The sequence below is a fragment of the Salmo salar genome, chromosome ssa06 (assembly GCF_905237065.1).
Source record: "Salmo salar chromosome ssa06, Ssal_v3.1, whole genome shotgun sequence".
NCBI lineage: Eukaryota > Metazoa > Chordata > Actinopteri > Salmoniformes > Salmonidae > Salmo > Salmo salar.
The window spans coordinates 57,410,380-57,437,568 of NC_059447.1; the positions used below are offsets into that span (position 1 = coordinate 57,410,380).

At 40.5% G+C, this 27,189-nt stretch overlaps 1 protein-coding gene across 1 annotated transcript; it reads right to left on the minus strand.

Annotated features, from left to right (window-relative positions):
* Positions 1-23,660: 23,660 nt before the first annotated feature.
* On the minus strand, positions 23,661-26,879 carry LOC106607695 (5-hydroxytryptamine receptor 1B-like). Its single transcript, XM_014204930.2, has one exon. The coding sequence runs from the start codon at positions 26,330-26,332 to the stop codon at positions 25,175-25,177; it is 1,158 nt and encodes a 385-aa protein (XP_014060405.1). The 5' UTR covers positions 26,333-26,879; the 3' UTR covers positions 23,661-25,174.
* Positions 26,880-27,189: the final 310 nt, after the last annotated feature.

Genomic DNA, 27,189 nt, shown 5'->3' on the forward strand with positions numbered 1-27,189 from the left:
TTTTAGTTATTTTTTTCAAACTTTATTTTCTAATGGTGTTTAAGATTCTGAATCTGGCGGATCAGATTGAGATTGACTTTAACTTAAAGGTAGACTCGGCAAGATGAAGTTTTCACAAGCAGCAGGCGGATGGATATTGGTTACGTTCTCCTGCTCAATGGTTGGTCTGATGGTCTACAGTATGTGATGTCATGGGCCTCCCCCTTGCTTCCAGAAGCACTCGAGAACAAAATAGGAAAGATAAACCCCTCACTTGTGCCATATCATGACATACCTGGACCACATATTGAGATGTGCCTTTGATAAGAAAATCTGGTAATAAATGAAGTGGAAAGGAGACTGGTGTAGGTCTTTAAACCTAACCTATGACCTGACCCATCACCTCATGCATTACTGCCCCACAATGGCAAGAAGTGATATCTCCAAAAAACAAAAACTATACAACACATAAATGGCTCCTAGCCTCCCTAAAATTGGCTACTTTCTGTCCCTAACACTGAAACTAAGACTGAAATTATATAATATAAAAACGAAATAGAAATGTTTTTATAAAACTTAATCTATATTAAAACTAGTAAATCAGATCTGAAAACTAACTGAAACAAAACTGAATCTCAAAAAATATATATATAACAAATTGATAATTAAAACGAAAACTATAATAACCTTGATCTTAAGACATGTCGGTGAAGAGACAGGTATGACACTAACCATTCATCTATAATAGGTGTGCTAAAACATATTAATGTCAGTGTGATCTGTCAAAGAAAAGTTATTCATGTGGGGAGGTACAGTGCTTATGTTAAAACGCAATCTATTTTTGCACAAACATGCTCTGTATATGATTGAGCATGTATTGGATAAAATATGTAAAAATGTGTCTGGGGAGAGAATCTGCTTCACGACACGGTCTCAGCAAGACGCAGCCTGCTGTATCTTGACATTTATGTCCAGAATCTCTGGCACAGTGCAATCAAAGCCAACAGTTCTCCTGAGTGAAGCAGAAGAAGAGATAGAAATGAAGCAGCCAGAACACGCTCTGCGCATCCCAAATGGCACAATATTCCCTATATGGTGCACTACTTTTGACTGAGCCCTATGAACCCTGGTCAAAGGACTATAAAGGGAATGCACTATAAAGGGAATAGGGTGCAGTTTGGGACTCAGACGGAGAACACTGGGCAATGGATCCACTCTTCCTTCCAGCTATGAAATTCATGAACCACCCATGAGACATTTATTTCTCAAAGTGAGAGAATGAGTACTGTACATTTCAAAAAAATCTCCCTACATATAACAGCTTGGAGATACAATTGGGAAGACCAATTCGCAATTTATTTTATATGAAGGCAAGTTGTTAATCACGTTCAAAGTCCCTACGTAGATTTGCAACTATCATCTTTAAAATGGAGAGCCACTTAAAAATGCAGAGACAGTCATATCTTGTGGATACAGAGATGTACATGAGAGAGATTTGTACAACCAAAATAGCCCATGCATGAAAATTATTTGACATTTAAAATATGTTATTTGTATTCTCATATTATTTGTAATTGATGTCTGAGTAAATGTCGAGACTGAAAAGCTGTCTGAGTTATTGAAGCCAAGGAGGAATTTCACATTGGGCAGCATAATAGTAAAGGCCAAATTCAGCTACTTTCCAGACAGAATGAGATCATATTTTAGGTCGAGGAAGTGTCTGGTGATCAGGGTTGGGGTCAATTCTGAATTGAGTTGCATATTGCTCTTTAATTCCAATTAAATTCTTGAATTTGAATTGGCCACACCCCACAGGAAGCAGAATTGTAATTGAATTTGAATGAAAGAAAGTATAATTCAATTCAATGAAATTCAAATGCTTTATTTATTCTGCACATCACCATAATTGTTTTTATTTTCACATCATGTATGGTGACCAATATCATGTACCATGTAGCATAACTCTAGAGTGTCTTCATCATGCTTCCCTAAACTGAAAATATTGTGTAAAGATTGTTTTGGAGTCAGTGGGAGTTGGTATGGTATAGTCTATACCTTGGCAACTAAACTATAAAGGCAAAACTATCCTTAGTTATTGGCTGTAGGCCTAGTTAGTTTCGAAGACCATCTGAGAGAAACTATTAGGGAGCGTAAATGTCCTTGAAGCCCAATATAAGCCTGAGAGTTCATAAAAGTTTCAGTATGGACGTAGGTAACTGGCAAAAACTTTATATTTTTTATTTTTTTTAATGGCTAAATAGTAGCATGTCTCAAAAGTGAGTCATAAGATTATAGTACGTGGCTGAGAAGGAAATGGCCGGGATAGCATATGGTCTGCCTTTTGGTGCCTAGTGTGTATCATATTGTGATTGTCTTGTATATACAGTTGATGTTGGAAGTTTACATACACCTTAGCCAAATACATTTAAACTCAGTTTTTCCCAATTCCTGACATTTAATTATAGTAAAAATTCCCTGTTTTAGGTCAGTTAGGATCACCACTTTATTTTAAGAATGTGAAATGTCAGAATAATAGTAGAGAGAATGATTTATTGCAGCTTTTATTTCTTTCATCACATTCCCAGTGGGTCAGAAGTTTGCATACACTCAATTAGTATTTTGTAGCATTGCCTTTAAATTGTTTAACTTGGGTCAAACATTTTGGGTAGCCTTCCACAAGCTTCCCACAATAAGCTGGGTGAAATTTGGCCCATTCCTCCTGACAGAGCTGGTGTAACTGAGTCAGGTTTGTAGGCCTCCTTGCTCGCACACGCTTTTTCAGTTCTGCCGATGTCACGGTTGTCGTCGGTGAAGGAGGACCAATACGCAGCAGGTACGTGTATGCTCATCTTGAGAATTTATTAACTTCAAAAAATGAACGTACAAAATCACAAAACAAAAGGAACGAACGAACAACTACAAACAGTCTGGCTAGCATAGGCTCAACACAGAACAATCACCCACAAATCACAAACACAAACACACCCTAATATATGGGACTCTCAATCAAAGGCAGATAGACAACACCTGCCTTCAACTGAGAGTCCCAACCCCAATTAACCAAACATAGACATACACTCACTAGACTCCACATAGAACTACCTAGACATAAACCAAAACCCGGAAATACTAAACCAAACACCCTTTTAACAAACACACCACCCCGAACCACATGAAACAAATACCCTCTGCCACGCCCTGACCAAACTACAAAACAATTAACTTTATATATACTGACCAGGACGTGACAGCTGACACATTTTCTATAGGATTGAGGTCAGGGCTTTGTGATGGCCACTCCAATACCTTGACTTTGTTGTCCTTAAGCCATTTTGCCACAACTTTGGAAGTATGCTTGGGGTCATTGTCCATTTGGAAGACCCATTTGCAACCAAGCTTTAACTTCCTGACTGATGTCTTGAGATGTTGCTTCAATATATCCACATAATTTTCCTCCCTCATAATGCCATCTATTTTGTGAAGTGCACCAATCCCTCCTGCAGCAAAGCACCCCCACAACATGATGCTGCCACCCCCGTGCTTCACGGTTGGGATGGTGTTCTTCGGCTTGCAAGCCTCCCCCTTTTTTCTCCAAACATAACAGTGGTCATTATGGCCAAACAGTTCTATTTTTGTTTCATCAGACCAGAGGACAGTTCTTCAAAACGTACAATCTTTGTCCCCATGTTCAGTTGCAAATGGTAGTCTGGCTTTTTTATGGCAGCTTTGGAGCAGTGGCTTCGTCCTTGCTGAGATGACTTTCAGGTTATGTTGATATAGGACTCGTTTGACTGTGGAAATAGATACTTTTGTACCTGTTTCCTCCAGCATCTTCACAAGGTCCTTTGCTGTTGTTCTGGGATTGATTTGCACTTTTCGCACCAAAGTACATTCACCTCTAGGAGACAGAACGCATCTCCTTCCTGAGCGGTATGATGGCTGCGTGGTCCCATGGTGTTTATACTTGCGTACTATTGTTTGTACAGATGGACGTGGTACCTTCAGGCGTTTGGAAATTGCTCCCAAGGATGAACCATACTTGTGGAGGTCTACAATTTTTTTTTCTGAGGTCTTGGCTGATTTCTTTGGATTTTCCCATGATGTCAAGCAAAGAGGCACTAAGTTTGAAGGTAGGCCTTGAAATACATCCACAGGTACACCTCCAATTGACTCAAATTATGTCAATTAGCCTATCAGAAGCTTCTAAAGCCTTGACATCATTTTCTGGAATTTTCCAAGCTGTTTAAAGGAACAGTCAACTTAGTGTATGTAAACTTCTGACTCACTGGAATTGTGATACAGTGAATTATAAATGAAATAATCTGTCTGTAAACAATTGTTTGACAGATGATTTGTGTCATGCACAAAGTAGATGTGTATGTAAAACTTCCAACTTCAACTGTATTAGGGATTGATTGTTTTATATATTAAGGGTATGTGAGATAAGGGTGATGTACCTGTCCATAGTTGTTTATTAGGAAAGGGAAATACAAAAAAAATCAAATCAATTAAATCAATCAAAACTAATCGATATGGCCTCTTCTGGCTGTAGGGTACTGTCCACCTAGCAAAATAGGTATTTTCTTGATTCACTACCTAGTTATCGTTTAAAAATAGTTTAATCATCCGCAGAGAAAGTGTTGTTTGTTATTAGGCAGCCGTGACTCATGATTTCACATCAATGGATCATCGATGCTTCTCCATATGAAAACACTGATAATTATGTTGTCAATTCATGAGCCACCATAGCATAAAAGCCTCTTTCTGAGGTGTGATGACACATCTGAATATTTAATTATGCCTTTCTCCTCTGCTGGTCTGATGGTCTCCAAAAGGCTCATCAGACTATTTGGCATACATGTTCACAGCCAAAAAGAGGCAATGTCTTTCAAAAATGTCTAAGAGTGTCCTTCATTAGTCAAGATTAGCCTACTAGGCTATAAATCACAGTCATAGCCAGCCATCATCATCAAGACATGTCTTGAGACATCTTAACCAAGATTTTATGGTAAGCTAAAACTGAAACTAATCATGAAAAAAACATTTTGTAAACTGAAATAAAATAATAAACTAACCTGTTTGAAAAACTAAAACTATACTGAAACTATTGTCTTTGGCTCCAAAACTAACCAAAACAAAAATCACCATGAATTATGTTTAGTTTTAGTTTTTTTTTTAATGTAAAATACATATCCAGGTGTTGTAAGATCTGGCAGGCGTCAGCAACATCTGAGCAAAGGAACGCAACCATTGAGACGAGCACGATGCAACACTTTTCTTTCACAGTCACACAGAGTATCTGCTCATATGCACGGGTGCTCTTCACGCTGCTACAATGTGAAAGCTACGGGACCAAAACAGCAGAGAAGTTTCACCACGCGCTTCAACTCTCCTGGTTGTTGCGAAAATTGACCCACTACTACTGTTTACTTTGTGCATTTACACCATCTCACTGAGACTACCTATAAAGATGCACTCCAGCTATTTAAAAAAAATACTTTTCCTGTTGAAAAACAATACACCTGGACTTCATCACTACCTTGATTACTTCCCCTTTATCTAGCACTCTGTAGCCTCACTCATCAGGCAGTATTGGTTCTGTTTGCTTGTCCAGACGCTTCGTTTCTCTTGTTTTCTATCTATGTTCATTATTATTAAACTCACCGACTGCACCTGCTTCCTGCGTCTGTTACAAAAGAGGAAAGGCCAACCCCCCCACTTGTGCCATGTCATGACATACCTGGACCACATATTGAGATGTGCCTTTTGTTAAGAAAATCAGGTGATAAATTAAGTGAAAAGGAGACTGGTGTAGGTCTTTTAAATCTAACTTAACGTATGACCTGACCCATCACCTTATGCAATACTGCCCATTTGTGGCAAGAAGTGACATCCCCAAATAACTAAATAGCTATACAACACATTTGTCACTAACATTGAAACTAAACTAAATAATAAAAACAAAATAGAAATGTTTTTATAGAATTTAATTTAAAAAAATGTAAATAAGATCTGAATTATAACTGAATCTAAACTGAATCTCAAATAAGAATACAAATAAAAACTAATATAAAAACACAAATCTATAATATCCTGGGTTTTAAAGGGGAATTTCACCCTGGGGTAATCTGGGCTTGTTTTCATCATGACCGAGGCATTTCTTGGTCAGTAAGATTTGTTTCACACTTAATTGCCCAGGGGGAAGGCAGGTCGGGTCTTCGCTCACTGAATGATACACCCTATGACGGATATATTATGAATTGCTGGCTAACATACTACTGTGATAAAGTGGGGGAAATCAAATTATGTTTCTGTTTGCTTAATTAGGTAGCGAGGTAACTAGCTAGCTAGTCTAGCTAGCTAAGTTAGCTAAACAACCACAGGTAGGCTTATCTATGGCTAAATATAGGAGAGGTTTTACAATCAGAGATCTATTGTATGTTGATTGTTAAACCTCCTTTTTAGTTGTAGATATGGCTACAAAACAGCAAGATATAACGTTATAACCAGCCACCTAAAGCTAGGTTTACCAGCAACCGTTAGCACATGACTGGAGTTGGCTAGCTCGTTAGCCTGGCACCTACTAAGTTGTTACTATGCGTCAGGCCTCCCGTTTGTAACTTTTTAGCAAACGTGTAACATCAACAACTGCAAATAGTTTTACTAGCTAGTTATGTAACATAATTAATTAGGGCTGACATTGGTTATGATAATGACAGTAGACAATACCGTGTTGTGCCTGGGCTTCTTCCTGGAGTAGATTATTTGAGAGATACAGAATTCCTTTGCCTGCATGTGTCATTGTAGCAGAACTGTATCCTGTGAACTGTATCCCTCTCAATGGATTGGACATTATGCTGGATTTCAAGCAGAAGATGACTCAAGAGGAGCTGAATGGCAGTTTGGTCATGACAACAGTCTTCCCACAGCTGAACAAGTGTTCCCTGAACTTACTGTATGTTTCTTTGGAATGGCAGTTTCATCACAACCACCTCTCCTATCATCTGCTAATCACCACTTCTCTTAGCTAAAGATTGTTACACCAGATAATGTGATTTAAACAAAGATTTTTGGTATCCATTACTGGGAGTTACAGGATACTGTTTAGTGTAGCACAGAATTTTCAAACAACCTTAGCTTGGCAATGCTGTCTTCATCCTTGATTCATGGAAACAGGACTCTCATAAAATGTCCGTGCCCAGTTGCAAGGGGTCAGTTAGAATTGAGAAAACAATCTGTAGCTACAGTTCTCTACACTTCACTACACCTGAGATACACTGAACTGTACTACAATGTACTGTATTTTCTTGTGTTACTTTTACCATATACTGTAACATTCTAATTGAATACCCAGTTCTCTTTCTGAGTAAACATTAAATATGGTACACCCCCTGTATTTTAGATTTTGACAAATAACCATTATTTGGATACCTGAATGTCTAACATCTGTTTGATGCTACAGAGACCTGTACAGTGTATGTAAATATATTATGTGAATCCATAAAGGCAGATACATTTAGAAGATTTATTGAAAAGATCCCTATTTATTTGCGGTCCTTTATCCGGCTTCGGTACACTGACAATTGTGTTTGGCATAGTAGGCTGTGGAAGAAGAGTGCTTGTGGTGAATGGTCTTGGGGGGCTGCAGAAGGTGTGAAAAGTCTTAGGAGGGATGTTCTTACACGGTATGTACTGTTGTGTATGGGAGATTGAGGAGAAATTGCACCTTTCAATCATTGTCCTACACAACAATAGAAAAAAACCTTCCTCATCTCAAAGACCTATCTGTAAACCTCCCCCAGCCCATTGACTTTGACAGATCATTTTTGTCAATAGTACCAGGGGATTTTGGTATACGTGTCTTTGTATCATGTTTTGAGAATTTGCAGAGAGAAGAATGAGGTTGTTGTGTCATTAATTACATGGTCTGGAATGTACTCTGTGGTCCTCAGGCTACATCTAACCACCTGTAACTACATATAACCACCTTTAACCCCCATAACACAAACACTACCCAATTCATGTTTATGCCATGCTTACTGTAAATGTAGCTATCTAAGCCATCCGCTTGTAAATATTTTTGCCAACTAACCTTCATCTTGTGCAGGGCTAGGAATTGGAAACATGCTGGTGGAATCAGATTATATACCACCTACAACAAAACACACAGCAATACACAATTTAACCACTCCACTAATTGTATTGATCTCTATTAGACTGGCTAGCTTAGCACACCTAACATGCTGTTAGCTAGTTAGTGTCACTAAATTGGCAGCACGATTGCTAGCCAGCTGAGAAACTAACCAACCATAGACAATTTATACACATTCATTATTACTACCAACACACCAAGAGTGAGTTAGCTATATCGACGATATATATATTTTTTTGTAATGGAGTGTTTTCCAGACAAGGGTGGAATAGATGGCTACTAGATTGAGTTACTATTATTTGCTAACGTTAGCTAACTTACAATAGCTAATGTTAGTCAAAGATAAATCGAACATACAAACATGTTTACTCTTTTGAAAGTAGCTACTAGTCTAGCAGTGACTACCATGGCATATGCAAAATTGATTGACAGTGTGTATCCAGAAGATAGCTAGCTATATGATTTAGGTGATGGCTTTTAGAGTTCAGTACAGCAGGACTGTAACGTTAGCTAATGTAGCTAATTTACCTGGTCCAGCTAACGTTACCTTACCTCTAATCGAGAATCTTCCGTGTTGTTGTGAAGGGAGAAAAATATGGTATTGTATCACTTCTCAGCTGTCATCTAAATGGATTCCCCATCCGTTCAACCTCAAAATACCTCTGATAATCTTTCGTCACCGTAAGCATCATTCTTGATAGCCGGAAACCACTGGCAGCATCAGGGTAAATTTCTGGTAGGTAGAACGGTGAAAGATAAATACTTTTTTTCGCTTGTTTGTAATTAGCACAGCCAGACAGAACACCACACAGGCATGATGACAAACGTTAGCGAAAAACAAACATTTTCCCCCAAAAAATGCCAAGAGAAGTTCTGAGATTACTGTGAGTTGGTCGTTCGAAGTAAACAACGCCATGGACCAAGTTTGTGGGCAAGCCCCATCTATCTAGTGAGCAGTGGTGTAAAGTACTTTAGTAAAAATACTTTAATAAATCCTGTTGGGGATAGGGGGCAGTATTGAGAATTTTGAAAAAAATATGTGCCCATTTTTAACTGCCTCCTACACCAACTCAGAAGCTAGGATATGCATATTATTAACAGATTTGGATAGAAAACACTCTGAATTTTCTAAAACTGTTTGAATGGTGTCTGTAAGTATAACAGAACTCATATGGCAGTCAAAACCCTGAGACAATTTCTAACAGGAAGTGTGTATCTGATGTGTTCAATTACTTTTAAGCCTATGCCATTGAAACACACAGGGGCTTATTAATCATTGAGCACTTCCTATGGCTTCCACTAGATGTCACCAGTCTTTACAAAGTGGTTTGAGTCTTCTACTGTGAAAACTGACCGAACAAGAGACTTGGAACGTTGGTCATAAGCGGATGGCCGATACTGCTCTGGCGTGCGAGTTCATGTTTGGGTACTCTCGTTCCAATACGTTTTAAAAGAGAATGCAATCGTCCGCCTTGAATATTATTGAAGTTCTGGTTGAAAAAGGCCCTAATAATTTATGCTATACAACGTTTGACATGTTTGAACGAACGTAAATATTTTTTTCCCCCTCTTTCATGAAGACAAGTCCGGCAGGCGTCGTTTATGTTTTTGAGTAGCCTACAGGACGCGCTAACAACACGGAGCTTTTTGGACATAAATTATGAGCTTTTTCGAACAAAACTACATTTGTTATGGACCTGGGATTCCTGGAAGTGCCTTCTGATGAAGATAAATCAAAGGTAAGGGATTATTTACATAGTATTTTTGATTTTAGATCTCTCCAACATGGCGCTTAGTCTGTATCGCAAAGCCTATTTTTCTGGGCGCAGTGCTCAGATTATTGCAAAGTGTGATTTCCCAGTAAGGTTATTTTTAAATCTGGCAATGCGGTTGCGTTCAAGAGATGTTAATCTATAATTATTTGAGTGACAATATAATATTTTACCAATGTTTTCGAATAGTAATTATTTAATTTGTTGTGCTGATTGACTGGCGGTATTGGAGGGAAAATATTTCCTCAACATCAACGCCATAGTAAAACGCTGTTTTTGGATATAAATATGAACTTGATAGAACAAAAAATGCATGTATTGTCTAACATAATGTCCTAGGAGTGTCATCTGATGAAGATTGTCAAAGGTTAGTGCATAATTTTAGCTGGTTTTCTGCTTTTGGTGACGCCTGTCTTTGCATTGACAAAACATTACACACAGCTATTTTCAATGTACTGTCCTAACATAATCTAACTTTATGCTTTTCGGACAACGTGGTTAGATTAAGGAGATGTTTATCTTTCAAAGGGTGTAAGATAGTTGTATGTTTGAGAAATGTGAATTATGACATTTAATTGTTTTCAAATTTGGCGCCCTTGATATTTCACCTGCTCTTGATAGGGTGTACCAGGGGTGGGACGCTTGCCCATAGAGGTTAAAGTACTACTTAAGTAGTTTTTTGGGGTATTGTACTTTACTATTTATATTTTTGACAACTTATTTTTACTTCACTGCATTACTAAAGAAAACAATGTACTTCCCGATTTACCAGTGAAATGAAAATCACATCTTGTGGAGAGAGATTTGTATAACCAAAATAGTATGACAATTCTTTGACATTTAATATATCTTATTTGTATTCTCGTATTATTTGTAATTGATATCTGAGTAAATGTCGAGACTGAAAAGCTGTCTGAGTTGTCGAAGCGCCGCCAAATGTTGAGGTCAGAGAGAATTTTACCATGGCCAGCATAATTGTAAAGGCCAAATTCAGCTACTTTCCAGACAGAATGAGATGATCGAGGAAGTGTCTGATAATCAGGGTTGGGGTCATTTCTTAATTGAGTTGTGAATTGCTCTTGAATTCCAATTAAATTCTTGAATTTGAATTGGCCACACCACACAAGAAGCAGAATTAGAATTTAATTTGAATTAAAGGAAGTATAATTGAATTCAATGAAATCAATGACATTCAAATGGCTTATTTATTCTACACATCACCATAACATTTGTTATTTTGACATCATGTATAGTGAACAATACCATGTAGCATTGGTTGAAACATTTCATTTTTAAAACTCTTTCTCCTAAAACAATTTTAAATAAATACAGTGGTCTGGAAATATTCTAAGATCATGTTGTGGGCTATATATAATAAATTAATAAATAAATTCAGACCCTTGATAAGTGGCATATCCTTGTGATAAAATAATTGTCGAATAAGAGTTCATGTTCCACGTCTTAGTTGAATTGGTTTAAATTGCTTCAAATTAAATTTTACTTCCTTCAATTCAAATTCAATAAAATGTTTGCTTCCTGTGTGGTGTGGCCAATTCAAATGTATTGTTTGAATTGAATTAAACTCTGAAATTCCTAATTGACACCCACCCAGCAGGTGGTTTAGATGAGATATGTTTTGCAATATTCATCACTGAGCGTTGAATCTTAGCCCTCCATCATACTGTGGGCTTTATTTTAACAAACCTAACGCAATGATAACTCTTAGCACTGGCGGTAGCGCTATAGGTCCAAGGATGTGGCAGAAATATTTAGCTATTTTCACTGCAGGAATTATTAGTGCAATAACTGGTGATGACGCAAAAGTGCCTTCAGAAAGTATTCACACCATTATATTTTTCCACATTATGTTGTGTTTCATGGCCTACGGAGCAGCGACCAACATGCATATCAAAGAGGATCTCTTCTCTCTCAGTAGCAAAAGTTTGAGTTTCACGTTAAAGCAATGGTGTTGGGTTTACACAGATGCTTTTCCATAGTCGGCCTCTTTTATGGTTTTTAGGGGTTCTTCATTTTAAATACACTAAATGTTCGATGTTCTGGTCGTTTCATGGACACTGATGTTAATCGTACTTTCATACACTCCAAGATTTAAGACTAGCAATGAATCATTGGTTTTAATCACTACAACTAACACTGCTTTTCATCCTCTCTTTCATGTTATGCTACCTGCATGCCGATCACGGGCGGCACCTGGCAAACCTCTCTTGAACATTGATGCTGGCAACAATGACAAGATACTGGAACTCATCATGGCTCTGGTTCCTTCGCTATCGCTGCGGGCTAGCTCTGAGCTATAGACATCTCACTTCAGCATGGGTGCTGCTACTGCTTCGCAATCGGTCCCAGCTTCATCCTGAAGATCAAGGGCCGATGATCCTCTGCTGCTTATGAACGTTACATTTGATTAAATGTTCTGAGATCGTGGACGCCTAGAGGAGTTCCTGCAGTAAATTGCTAATTTTGCCATGATCCAGTAGCTATGTTGCTTTTCTCTAGTGGTTAGAGCGTTGGACTAGTAACCGAAAGGTTGCAAGATCGAATCCCCGAGCTGACAAGGTAAAAATCTGTCGTTCTGCCCCTGAACAAGGCAGTTAACCCACTGTTCCTAGGACGTCATTGAAAATAAGAATTTGTTCTTAACTGACTTGCCTAGTTAAATATAGGTAAAAAGAAAATATATATGTATATATATAACACTGTGTCACGTCCTGACCAGTAAAGGGGTCATTTGTCATTGTAGTATGGTCAGGGCGTGGCAGGGGGTGTTGTTTTTGTGTGTTTTGGGGGTTGGTTTATTTAGAGGGGATTTGTTCTAGTTTTCATTTTCTATGTTCGGTTTCTATGTGTGGCTGAGTATGGTTTCCAATCAGAGGCAGGTGTCTTTCGTTGTCTCTGATTGGAAGCCATACTTAGGCAGCCCTTTTTTTCCTTTGGGTTTGTGGGTAGTTGTTTTCTGTATAGCCGTGTGCCTTACGGAACTGTTTGGTCATTTGGTTATTTTGTTTGAGTGTTCTCTCTAAATAAAGAAAGAAGATGAGCACTATACCCGCTGCGCCTTGGTCTGTCCCTTACGACGCCTATGACACAGTGATTGTATATATAGCTACAAGTGGTTGGCTGGGTTCACAGGTAGAATATTGCCATGTACCAGATGACAGCACATTTTGCCTCCGCGAGGGCACTGGGCTGTGCGTCACATGAGAATTAGCCTACTTATAAGTCTCAGAAGCTATCTCAGTGGCGTGATTACGGCACAATGTAGATGGGTAGATTATATTCATTTACCAAGATGGCAGGTTCATCTTGCCTCAGCAAAGTCACTAGGAGCTGAGTTACATGGGAAATGAACTTACTGCGGTTTTCTGAGGTGCTATTTCAGTAAGGTGTGCCTGCTATAGCCCACACATAGCTTCACCTGCAGGCTACACATACAGAGGCTTGCGAAAGTATTCACCCTCCTTGGCATTTTTCCTATTTTATTGCCTTACAACCTGGAATTAAAATAGATTTTTTGGGGGGGGGTTTGTATAATTTGATTTACACAACACTTTGAAGATACAAAATATTTTTTATTGTGAAACAAGCAAGAAATAAGACAAAAAAACTGAAAACTTGAGCGTGCATAACTACTCTATATACTATGTAGAGACACCTTTTGCAGCAATTACAGTTGCTAGTCTCTTGGGGTATGTCTCTATAAGCTTGGCACATCTAGCCACTGGGATTTTTGCCCATTCTTCAAGGCAAAACTGCTCCAGCTCCTTCGAGTTGGATGGGTTCCGCTGGTGTACAGCAATCTTTAAGTCATACACAGATTCTCAATTGGATAGAGGTCTGGGCATTGACTAGGCCATTTCAAGACATTTAAATGTTTCCCCATAAACCACTTGAGTGTTGCTTTAGCAGTATGCTTAGGGTCATTGTTCTGCTGGAAGGTGAACCTCCGTCCCAGTCTCAAATCTCTGGAAGACTGAAACAGGTTTCCCTCAAGAATTTCCTTGTAGTTAGCGCCATCCATCCATCATTCCTTCAATTCTACCAGTTTCCCAGTCCCTGCCGATGAAAAACATCCCCACAGCATGATGCTGCCACCACAATGCTTCAGTGTTCTCGGGGTCATGAGAGGTGTTGGGTTTGCGCCAGACGTAGTGTTTATCTTGATGGCCAAAAAGTTCAAGTTTAGTCTCTACTGACCACAGTACCTTCTTCCAGATGTTTGGGGAGTCTTCCGCATGCCTTTTTTTTTGCGAACACTTAAAGCAATTGCTTTTTTCTGGCCACTCTTCTGTAAAGCCCAGCTCTGTGGAGTGTATGGCTTAAAGTGGACCTATGGACAGATACTCCAATCTCCGTTGTGGAGCTTTGCAGCTCCTTCGTGGTTATCTTTGGTCTCTTTGTTGCCTCTCTGATTAATGCACTCCTTGCCTGGTCCAGGAGTTTTGGTGGGCGGCCCTCTCTTGGCAGGTTTGTTGTGGTGCCATATTCTTTCCATTGTTTAAAATGGATTTAATGGTGCTCTGTGGGATTTTCAAAGTTTGACATTTTTTTATAACCCAACCCTGATCTGTACTTCTCTACAACTTTGTCCCTGACCTGTTTGGAGAGCTCCTTGGTCTTCATGGTGCCGCTTGCTTGATGGTGTCCCTTGCTTAGTGGTGTTGCAGAGTCTGGGGCCTTTCAGAACAGGTGTACACATGTATATAAACTCAGCAAAAAAAAAAATCTTTCAGGACCCTGTCTTTCAAAGATAATTTGTAAATATCCAAATAACTTCACAGATTTTCATTGTAAAGAGTTTAAACACATGCTGTTCAATGAACCATGAACAATTAATGAACATGCACCTGTGGAACGGTCGTTAAGACTAACAGCTTACAGATGGTAATTAAGATCACAGTTATGAAAACTTAGGACACTAAAGAGGCCTTTCTACTGACTCTGAAAAACACCAAAAGAAAGATGCCCAGGGTCCCTGCTCATCTGCGTGAACATGCCTTAGGCATGCTGCAAGGAGGCATGAGGACTGCAGATGTGGCCAGGGCAATAAATTTCAATGTCTGTACTGTGAGACACCTAAGACAGCGCTACAGGGAGACAGGACAAACAGCTGATCGTCCTCGCAGTGGCAGACCACGTGTAACAACACCTGCACAGGATCGGTACATCCGAACATCACACCTGCGGGATAGGTACAGGATGGAAACAACAACTGCCCGAGTTACACCAGGAACGCACAATCCCTCCATCAGTGCTCAGACTGTCCGAAATAGGCTGAGAGAGGCTGGACTGAGGGTTTGTAGGCCTGATGTAAGGCAGGTCCTCACCAGACATCACAGGCAACAACGTCGCCTATGGGCACAAACCCACCATCGATGGACCAGACAGGACTGGCAAAAAGTGCTCTTCACTGACGGGTCGCGGTTTTGTCTCACCAGGGGTGATGGTCGGATTCGCGTTTATAATCAAAGGAATGAGCGTTACACCGAGGCCTGTACTCTGGAGCGGTATTGATTTGTAGGTGGAGGGTCCGTCATGGTCTGGGGCGGTGTGTCACAGCATCATCGGACTGAGCTTGTTGTCATTGCAGGCAATCTCAACGCTGTGAATTACAGGGAAGACATCCTCCTCCCTCATGTGGTACACTTCCTGCAGGCTCATCCTGACATGACCCTCCAGCATGACAATGCCACCAGTCATACTGCTCGTTCTGTGAGTGATTTCCTGTAAGACAGGAATGTCAGTGTTCTGCCATGGCCAGCGAAGAGCCCGGATCTCAATCCCATTGAACACGTCTGGGACCTGTTGGATCGGAGGGTGGGGGCAAGGGCCATTCCCCCCAGAAATGTCTGGGAACTTGCAGGTGCTTTGGTGGAAGATTGGGGTAACCACTCACAGCAAGAACTGACAAATCTGGTGCAGTCCATGAGGAGATGCACTGCAGTACTTAAAGCAGCTGGTGGCCACACCAGATACTTACTGTTAATTTTGACTACCCCCCTTTGTTCAGGGACACATTATTCCATTTATGTTAGTCACATGTCTGTGGAACTTGTTCAGTTTATGTCTCAGTTGTTGAATCTTATGTTCATACAAATATTTACACATGTTAAGTTTTCTGAAAATAAACGCAGTTGATAGTGAGAGGACGTTTCTTTTTTTGCTGAGTTTATATACTGAGATCATGTGACAGATCATGTGACACAGGTGGACTTTATTTAACTAATTATGTGACTTTTGAAGGTAATTGGTTGCACCAGATCTTATTTAGGGGCTCCATAGCAAAAGGGGTGAATACTCGCACCACTTTTTCGTTTTGAATTTTTTTAAACAAGTTATTTTTTTGATTTCACTTCACCAATTTGGACTATTTTGTGTATGTCCATTACATGAAATCCAAATAAAAATCATTTTAAATTACAGGTTGTAATACAACAAAATAGGAAAAACGCCAAGTGGGATGAATACTTTTGCAAAGCACTGTAGTGTCATACAGATGACATTGCTGAATTATCTTAAAGCTCTTAAATGGTGCACTTCTATCATACACAGTTTGTTGTCTGACAACAGTTCTGCTGTTTTGGGGATTGGGCTATGGTCAAAAGTAATGCACTGTTTGGGAATAGGGTACTATTTGGGACTGCCTTCCAGCCAGCTGACAAATCTGGGAACAAAAATGATCTGATAGGTTGCAAGATGTAAATAAACCATCACATTGGCCTTGCTATTACCCTCAGCCTGAACTTGCTTTTTTTCCTGTTATCAACTCCACAGAAAGAATAGGCTGCATTAAGCTTTTACGTTTTGGGGATTCCTCCCTATGATGGCATTACAAGCCCTCCAAAACACTCCCATCAGTACTTTTAAACAGTCCTCGTAAATTGTGAAAAATGATGGAAGTTTTGGCCGAGCAGAGAGAGGCAGTGTGGGACAGAGAGAGGATGCGTCCCAAATGGCACCCTATTCCCTATATAGTGCACTACTTTTTACCAAGCTATTCCCTATATAGTGCACTACTTTTGACCAGGGCCTGGTCAAATGTAGTGCACAATATAGGGAATAGGGTGCCATTTGGGACACACAGAGTGGCGGTGCCAGATATAGAAGGGGCTTGGGCTCTGTTTGCCAGATGGATCGACACGACGCTGCTGGCGAGGGTCTCATTACAACTACCCGGGGGCCCTGCTAAGATAAAACAGGCATTGGGATCTGAGGAGAGAAATCCAGTCAGCATTCTGTCAGCCCAGCGCGCTCTCTCTCTACCTCGTCCCCTCCTCGCCCCTCACCCTTTAGCCGATCCCTCCCTGGCTTCATCAGAGCGCTATTGTTTGTGCTGTGGCAGAAAATAGCCCTGTCCACCATGCAGCCCAGCAGTGGCATAGGAACACTCAAGCAGAGAGGAGAGATTCTGTCTGCTGTGAGCGATGCACCTGTGTGGTGACTCAGAACCCAAGATGGAGTGGCAGAGTTGGCAGGTGTTGTTGCTCTGTCAGGTGGTTATTTCCCTGGTTGTTATGTAGAGCTGCAATTAGAACATGTGATGAGTTGGAGGAAATGGTAAACAACCATGTTGTGTGAATAAATACAGCCAGTACAGGTGGTGTACTGCTAATGAACAGTGGAGCTGATAATCTAAGGGGAGATAGCATGACTCTTGCAGATCCGAGCATCCCAATGCAGGAGGGGAGAGGATAAAGACATCGCTTACTGGCACCGAGTGCTGGATGACAACGAAGCTGAAGAGATTGAGCTCAGCGCACATGTGATAGATGGGCTGCACGAGCCTGCGTGAGCTTCTGTGACTGGGGTTTGAATCTTGGCTGTCTGTCAATACGGCAGAAGAGGCTTGGCATATGGGCCAGCTAAATAATCACACCACTGAAATTACTGGTCCATTTCTAACAGGATAATCCGCTGTGAAAGATGAATGGGGAAGTTATGTAATTGTGAAGGATATTATGGAGCGGGACCTAGCTACAGTACATCAAGCCATTTTCACATCTATCTCTGCATTCACACCTTCAGTGTCTTTTGTAGTATAAAGTAAAAGTAGCCTTGGCTGGCTTGTGAGAGCCAGAAATACTCATAGGAGCAGGAGCCGGTTTCAGTATCATGAGACAGTTTAATGTACAAGTACACCCTCTGGGCAGGACGGTAGTCTGTCGCAGGGCCTTAGCCCCAATCTATTTCCTTGATGCTGAGTGCCAAACGGACGCATCGGGTCCCATTTTAAGGTCTTTGGTAGGACTCGGCCAGATAGAACTCCCAACCTTCCAATCTCAGGGAGGACACTAACCACAAGGCCCCTGACTTGGTCTGTTGCAGTGTATCTGGCATTGATTGTTTTTGCCTCGTTTGAAAAATGTGTCTGTCTTAGGTCAGTTAGGATCACCACATTAATTGTAAGAATGTGAAATGTCAGAATAATAGTAGAGAGAATGATTTATTTCTTTTATCACATTCCCAGTGGGTCAGAAGTTAACATACACTCAATTAGTATTTGGTAGCATTGCCTTTAAATTGCTTAACTTGAGTCAAACGTTTCGGGTAGCCTTCCACAAGCTTCCCACAATAGGTTGGGTGAATTTTGGCCCATTCCTCCTGACAGAGCTGGCGTAACTGAGTTGGGTTTGTAGGCCTCCTTGCTTGCACACGCTTTTTCAGTTCTGCTCACAATTTTTCTATAGGATTGAGGTCAGGGCTTTGTGATGGCCACTCCAATACCCTGACTTTGTGGTCCTTAAGCCATTTTGCCACCGCTTTGGAAGTATGCTTGGGGTCATTGTCCATTTGGAAGACCCATTTGCGACCAAGCTTTAACTTCCTGACTGATGTCTTGAGATGTTGCTTCAATATATCCACATAATTTCCCTCCTCGTGATGCCATCTATTTTGTGAAGTGCACCAGTCCCTCCTGCAGCAAAGCATCCCAACAACATGATGCTGCCCCCCCGTGCTTCACGTTTGGGATGGTGTTCTTCGGCTTGCAAGACTCCCCCTTTTTCCTCCAAGCATAATGATGGTCATTATGGCCAAACAGTTATATTTTTGTTTCATCAGACCAGAGGACATTTCTCCAAAAAGTACAATCTTTGTCCCCGTGTGCAGTTGCAAACCGTAGTCTAGCTTTTTTATGTCGGTTTTGGAGCAGTGGCTTCTTCCTTGCTGAGTGGCCTTTCAGGTTATGTTGATATAGGACTCGTTTTACTGTGGAAATAGATACTTTTGTACCTGTTTCCTCCAGCATCTTCACAAGGTCCTTTGCTGTTGTTCTGGGGTTGATTTGCACTTTTTGCATCAAAGTACGTTCATCTCTAGGAGACAGAACACATCTTCTTCCTGAGCGGTATGACGGCTGCGTGGTCCCATGGTGTTTATACTTGACTACTATTGTTTGTACAGATGATCGTGGTACCTTCAGGCGTTTGGAAATTGCTCCCAAGGATGAACCAGACTTGTGGAGGTCTACAAGTTATTTTCTGAGGTATTGGCTGATTTCTTTGGATCTTCCCATGATGTCAAGCAAAGAGGCACTAAGTTTGAAGGTAGGCCTTGAAATACATCCACAGGTACACCTCTAATTGACTCAAGTGATGTCAATAAGCCTATCAGAAGCTTCTAAAGCCATGACATCATTTTCTGAAATTTTCCAAGCTGTTTAAAGGCACAGTCAACTTAGTATATGTAAACTTCTGACCCACTGGAATTGTGATACAGTGAATTACAAGTGAAATAATCTGTCTGTTGGAAAAATGCACAAAGTAGATGTCCTAACCAACTTGCAAAACTATAGTTAGTTAACAAGAAATGTGTGGAGTGGTTGAAAAACTAGTTTTAATGACTCCAACCTAAGTGTATGTAAACCTCCGACTTCAACTATATATACAGTGCTGTGAAAAAGTATTTGCCTCCCTTCCTGATTTCTTATTTTTTTGTACATTTGTCACACTTAAATGTTTCAGATCATCAAACTAATTTTAATATTACACAAAGATAACCCAAGTAAACACAAAATTCAGTTTTTAAGTGATCATATTATTTATTAAGGGAAAAAAATCTATCCGATCCTTCATGGCCCTATGTGACAAAGTAATTGCCCACCCTTGTTAAATCATTCATTTACTGTGGTTAATCACATTTTTTGTAAAGCTGAGTTCAATTTCACTAGCCACACCCAGGCCTGATTACTGCCAGACCTGTTGAATCAAGAAATCACTTAAATAGAAACTGTCTGACAAAGTGAAGTAGGCCAAAAGATCTGAAAAAGCAAGACATCATGCCACGATCCAAAGAAATTCAGGAACAGATGAGAAACAAAGTAATTGACATCTATCAGTCTGGAAGGGGCTACAAAGCTATTTCTAAAGCTTTGGGACTCCAGCGAACCACGGTGAGAGCCATTATCCACAAATGGAGAAAATTTGGAACAGTGGTGAACCTTCCCAGGAATGGTCGGCCTACCAAAATTACCCCAAGAGCGCAGCGACGACTCATCCAAGAGGTCACAAAAGAACCCACAACAACATCTAAAGAACTGCTGGCCTCACTTGCCACATTTAAGGTTAGTGTTCATGACTGAACCATAAGAAAGAGACTGGGCAAAAATGGCATCCATGGCAGAGTTCCAAGGCGAAAACCACTGCTGACCAAAACGAACATAAAGGCTCGTCTCAGTTTTGGCAAAAAACATCTTGATGATCCCCAAGACTTTTGGGGAAATATTCTGTGGACTGATGAGACAAAAGTTGAACTTTTTGGAAGGTGTGCGTCCTGTTACATCTGGCGTAAAAGTAACACAGCACTTCAGAAAAAGAACATCATACCAACAGTCAAATATGGTGGTGGTAGTGTGATGGTCTGGGGCTGCTTTGCTGCTTCAGGACCTGGACGACTTGCTGTGATTGATGGAACCATAAATTCTGCTCTCTACCAAAGAATCCTGAAGGAGAATGTCCGGCCATCAGTTCGTGACCTCAAGCTGAAGCGCACGTGGGTTCTGCAGCAGGACAATGATCCAAAACACACCAGCAAGTCCACCTCTGAATAGCTTAAAAAAAAAAAAAAAAAGGTTTTGGAGTGGCCTAGTCAAAGTCCGGACTTGAATCGGTTTGAGATGCTGTGGCGTGACCTTAAAAAGGTGGTTCAGGCCTCCTGGGTGGCGCAGTGGTCTAAGGTTGCATTGCATTGCAGTGCTAGCTGTGCCACCAGAGATTCTGGGTTCGAGTCCAGGCTCTGTCGCAGCTGGCCGCGACCGGGAGGCCCATGGGGCAGCGCACAATTAGCACAGCGTCGTCCGGGTTAGGGAGGTTTTGGCCGGCAGGAATATCCTTGTCTCATCGCGCACTAGCGACTCCTGTGGCCGGCCGGGCGCAGTGCACACTGACCAGGTCGCCAGGTGTACGGTGTTTCCTCCGACACATTGGTGCGGCTGGATTCCGGGTTGGATGGGCATTGTGTCAAGAAGCAGTGCGGCTTGGTTGGGTTGTGTTTCAGAGGATGCATGGCTCTCGACCTTCGCCTCTCCTGAGTCCTTACGGGAGTTGCAGCGATGAGACAAGACTGTAACTACTACCAATTGGATACCACAAAATTGGGGAGAAAAAAGGGGGAAAGAAAAAAGGCAGTTCATGCTCGAAAACCCTCCAATGTGGCTGAATTAAAACAATTCTGCAAAGAAGAGTGGGCCAAAATTCCTCCACAGCGATGTGAAAGACTCATTGCCAGTTATTGCAAACGCTTGATTGCAGTTGTTGCTGCTGAGGGTGGCACAACCAGTTATTAGGTTTAGGGGGCAATTACTTTTTCACATAGGGCCATGAAGGATATATTTTTTCCCTTAATAAATAAAATGATCACTTAAAAACTGCATTTTGTGTTTACTTGGGTTATCTTTGTGTAATATTTACATTTGTTTGATGATCTGAAACATTTAAGTGTGACAAATGTGCAAAAAAATAAGAAATCAGAAGGGGGCAAATACTTTTTCAAACAGCACTGTATATATCTATCTTGACAGTGATCAAGGTGAGCTCTTCAAAAACATTTTGCTGTGTTTTGTTTGTTTGATGTGGAGGCAGCCTTGCTCCCATTCAATCGGCGGGCTACAGAGCTGGAAACTAAACTCCTCAAGCCACCATTCACCCCTATCACAGCCCGATGAACTGAGTCATTTGTAGACCATGCAAGAGAAATAGGCACTAAAGGCAGAGACTAATAACTTCCTGGCAGGGTTGAATCTGGAGCAGCGATTAATATTGCCCTCTTCATATCAACTTCAGATCAAATACAGTATGTAACCAGAAATGTGTCTCGATTCATCTGTCTGTTCATATCAACTTTATATCAAACAAGAAACCTTCAATATCTCAATACTTTCTCAATCCACACCACCCAGAGAAACATTAAAATTAGATGCCTTTTGTAATCTAACTTTGAATTTATACAGATTCCTCTCCTCAAAGGGGGTTTATCTCCACAAAATTCACATAACAAAAAGTACGGATGAAGAAAAATGCATTTGGAGCGTACCTTTTCTTCTAAAATGAAGTCCACCCCTCTTCATCTTTCTTCATCCATATCCCGTTCAATATGTTTTTTTGGCTATAGCAAAATAACCAACTACCCACTGAACCTCTGTTCCTGTTTGATAAAGCGATGCGAGGAACCATGGAAACAGTAATCAGAGTGCAGTCTTTTAAATGTGTCAAAGTTGGCCTAATCGATCTCAGAGGCAGAGCAGGATATTAATTTTAGACTGGGTAAGAATAATATTGTTGCCATAGAGTCTGTCTCCCCTAAGCAAAGAGGCTTTTACCTGAGAGCAAAATGTACAAGAGGGAAAATGACATTTTTCATATCATAATACAACTGAATCTTATGTACAGAAGGCACCATCCATCCAAAATCCCAGTATGATTCTAAATTGTTCAATTTAGAAGGTGTCCACAGCTTATGTTAATTCTCCTACACACACACACACACACACACACACACACACACACACACACACACACACACACACACAGTGGGCAGCTTCTGACAAAAAAAAGAAAAGGGTGCACCATCATCCACACATCCGGTCTCTGACTTTCACATGAATTAATGATTGCCTATATTATTTTGAACAATTAGGATTTGCTTTACCGAGCTGTGAGAAGTGCCTTGAAGTGATGAGAACAGAAATATTTTTAAAATCAACAGTGATAGCGAACCTCATTAAATGTCATCTGGAGCATTTTCAGCAGTGATGTCCAATAATTTAAATGGTCTTTAAAGTTGTGTTCGATTATTAACTTATTAACATACCAATAAAATGGTGGTTCAGTGTTCAAGGAGGTCGTAAACACCTGGCGTATGCCATAACACACTCTATTAGCCCTTTACGTTTGTTATCTGTTTTGTTACAGCATTCAAAAGATTATGAGAAACTGATACAGCAAACAAATGTTATTACTATTTCGACATCATGATTTAACAATATCACACCTCTACAAGCTTTTGGCTGGAATATAGCAGTTGACCAGCATCATCATTTTTACCACAGTCTGTTCTGAATTATAACCTGCTATGTTATCTAATACTTTGGGCTTTTTAGTTGCATTTCCATCTGACGTTTGAAGTGCAAAATCATCATTACCATCTTGTTTTTTCCAAGGAAAATGGCCATACCCTTAGATTCCATTGAACGTTTTATTTCTTGTATTTCACAATAGCAGAAGTGATTTGTACTCCACTGGGATGGACCTCTACTCGCAGAGTCAATGCAATTACAGCGCATTGCTTATGAGCAGAGAAGCTTTATTGTACAGCATTAGCTAACTTGGATCAAATAGAACCTCCATTGCATGAGTACTTAAGCTGTTGCATGAGTACTTATGAGTACTTAGCTGTTGTATCTCTGTAGTTTACTGTGGTTGTATTTCTCAAAATGTGATGTTTAACAATCAAATCTCAATGGATTTTCAACAGCTTATTATTTCTGTAAATTTTATCTAGCACTTAACACATGCAGCCTGGAATGTAAAGGGAATGCTGAGACATCGTCGAAACATTATCAATATGAAAAATAGTACTGTAGGTGAAGAAATGTGTTAGGTGTCTGTATTCTTGTCTGTCAAATTTGACTTTGATTGGTATAATTCTACCAACAGCAGTATTTTGTAATACCCAGAAGGTTGCAGCAGAGTGAACTCACAGGTAATTTAAGCAGCTCCATAGCAAAATATAACAAAAACTACACAAATAAAAACAAATACACTTACATGTTACAATGCATACAGATATAGATACATTGATTGAGGCTTGTTTGATAAAACAAGAGGTCAGCTTTTAGTCCAGTTGGAAGTAAACAACCGTATTCACAATAAAATAATAGCCAAATGATTATTTTTACATTGACCATGAGATGAAATGAGTGATGGTGTTTAATCATAAAATCCATGCTAATCTCATTAAAGAGTTGGAACAATAGTAAACATACAAGAAATGGAACGGAAAAGGTCTCTGTTGGCACCAAGATTTGTGACGTGACTGACTATTATTTTCCTAAGGGGGAGGGGCCTTCCCAGAGGGCTCAGAACCTATTTGTACTTATCATTCCCACATGAGTTAGCCTACAATAAGTATATGTCCCGAATGGTACCCTGTTCCCTACAGTGTGTGCTACTTTTGACCAAAAGTAGTGCACAATGTAGGGAACAGGATACCATTTGGGAAGCATTCTAAATCTGTCATACAGCAGGCATTCCATGAATGTTTAAATATTAAACGTTATATCAAGCCTCTGTTTTGCCAAGTCAAAAAGCTATTGATATCCAACACAAATGAACCATGATACCAATAAGGCAAAAAAGTTATTGTTAGTTTAGGTTGGAATATGAATGGTATAGTCTGGGTGGGTGGTAATCTCATGACTGATTGCCAATCATAAGGAAGGTAGCAGACTGTATATAGCCTATTTCTGAATAGATCGTTCAATGATGGCAGTGATGAATTAATACATTTTTGCTTTGCAAAATAAGCAAGTTTCCAAACTTGGCTGCAGGCCATGTAGATAGGCTTATGAAGTATAATATCATGTTCCTGGGCTTTTTGAAAAGATGCAAGATACAATACTGCACATGTTTTCAGGTTGATTATGACTGAGTTAGCTAACATGCAGTAATTATTGGAGAGCTGCAGTTTGTGGTGCTGCTGACGTAGCTGAGTAAAATTAAATGGGTTTGGCACCCTTTGTCTGGTTGGTAGCTTATTTTCAGGACCTGCAACATCTAAAGCGTATTAGTTTGTGGAAAGCCTTTTTGAAATCCTCATTGGACATGGTGTAAATGATGGGGTTTATTAAAGAGTTAAGATAACCCAACCAAGTGAATATGTCAAATAATTCTGGATAGAAACATGACGCACAGACTGAAACCACTAAAGTGTAAATGAAAAACGGTAGCCAGCATATGATGTAAGCTCCGAGAATGATCCCTAAAGTTTTTGTCGCCTTTCTTTCCCTGGCAGCGGAGATCCTCTTCTTCTCCAGGAGCGCGTCGGATACAATGACTTTCACATGGTTCACATTGGCAGTTGAGCTATTAGCGTCGCAAGAAGAGGCTTCGTTCGTCCCGTAATTTAGAGAGGTGGTGGATGCCACAGAATGTGTACCCGGCGAGTTTGTTATCAAATGGGCAGAAGTGAGTCTTTTCCCCGGTTTATTAGACGACTGTTTCAAGATTCTCTTTCGGGCTTCCACGTAGATCCTACCGTAAAGGGCTATGAGTAACAAAGTGGGAATATAGAAGGCTCCAAAAGTGGAATAAATAGTGTAGAAAATGTGATCAGTGTTCACGTTGCAAGTGGTAACCTCGTCCGTTTTCACCTGACGCCAGAAGAAGGGCGGCAGTGAGATGGAGATGGCAATCACCCAGGCAGTGGCGATCATCCCCGCTGCGCGCGCTGGTGTGCGCTTCTTGGTGTACTCAACCGCGTCTGTTATTGCCCAGTAACGGTCCAGTGCAATTACGCACAGGTGAAGAATGGATGCGGTGCAACACGTAATGTCTGAAGACAACCATATGTCACACATAACTTGTCCCAAAGTCCATGTTTGACTCACCGTGTATAGTGCGCTGATTGGCATCACCAATACGGACACTAGAAGGTCTGTCAGGGCGAGTGATGCTATCAGAAAGTTTGCAGGCGTATGCAGTTTTCTGGATTGATAAATAGTAGCAATAACGAATGCATTTGATAATGTTGTTGCAAAGGTTATCAGAGATAATGTAAATGCTAAACCGGCTTGGAAAGCCAAACTATCCTCCTCCTCTCCTTCAGTCGTAACATTTACATTGGTATCATTGGTTGACATATTCCAGAACTCTCCATAAATAAAAGAAGTTGGCTTCAACTGACTGGCGCGCTCCATCCTTCGACACTCTTTTGACAGATGTCATTGAGCTTTGAGGGAAAACCCTTCAAAAAGGGAGCACTGGGACTGCTTATCCAACGTAAACGTCGCATTTATTGTCATATTTTCCAGGTTATGCGCAGCTCCATCCCCTTCCGTGTCCATCAGACGCACATTGATTATCCAGAAATCACACGAAAAAAATGTGAACCCTTCTTCTTGAAATATCCTTTGCCTTGACTTCCCATTAATGTACTTTTTTGTTTGTTATACATTCAGCTTTTCAATGGAATGTAGATATGAGAACCTTCCCATTCTATCCATTATTGATTGTCGTTAATTTGCCAATTAAACGTGCATTTATTAATTATGTAGGCCTATCACAGTATTGATAAAAAAAAACATTTAAAGAATGATAATGATCTGTAGAAGTTTGCTTTCTTTATTGTTGTTCTTTGAGTCTGTTAATCCGCTCTCCTAGGCACTGTGCTGGATCTGCGGCACTTCAGAAGTTGGGCGCGGGCGAGGCTTCACACTTGGTTTTATAGAGAACGCTCGAGCTGGCAGAACCCTACAGATATCACACTGGTCCTCCTCTATCTGTCTCTCAAGGCTGAGCAAGTGGTTTCATACACTGGGTCATAATGCCCATGGGTTTAGTATTATCATAGCCAGAAAAGGGCTATCATTTGCATATTAAACTATTTTGACATGCAAATATTGTTATGGTATCTTAAATAGGCCTAACTAATAACATAATAAAACATAAATCTTACATTTACAAATGCATTCCGCCACATAACATTGATTGAGATGCAGTGCAACGCCAGAAAAGTGTCAATCAGCACCTTGGATAGCTCCACTCAGGCGGTCCG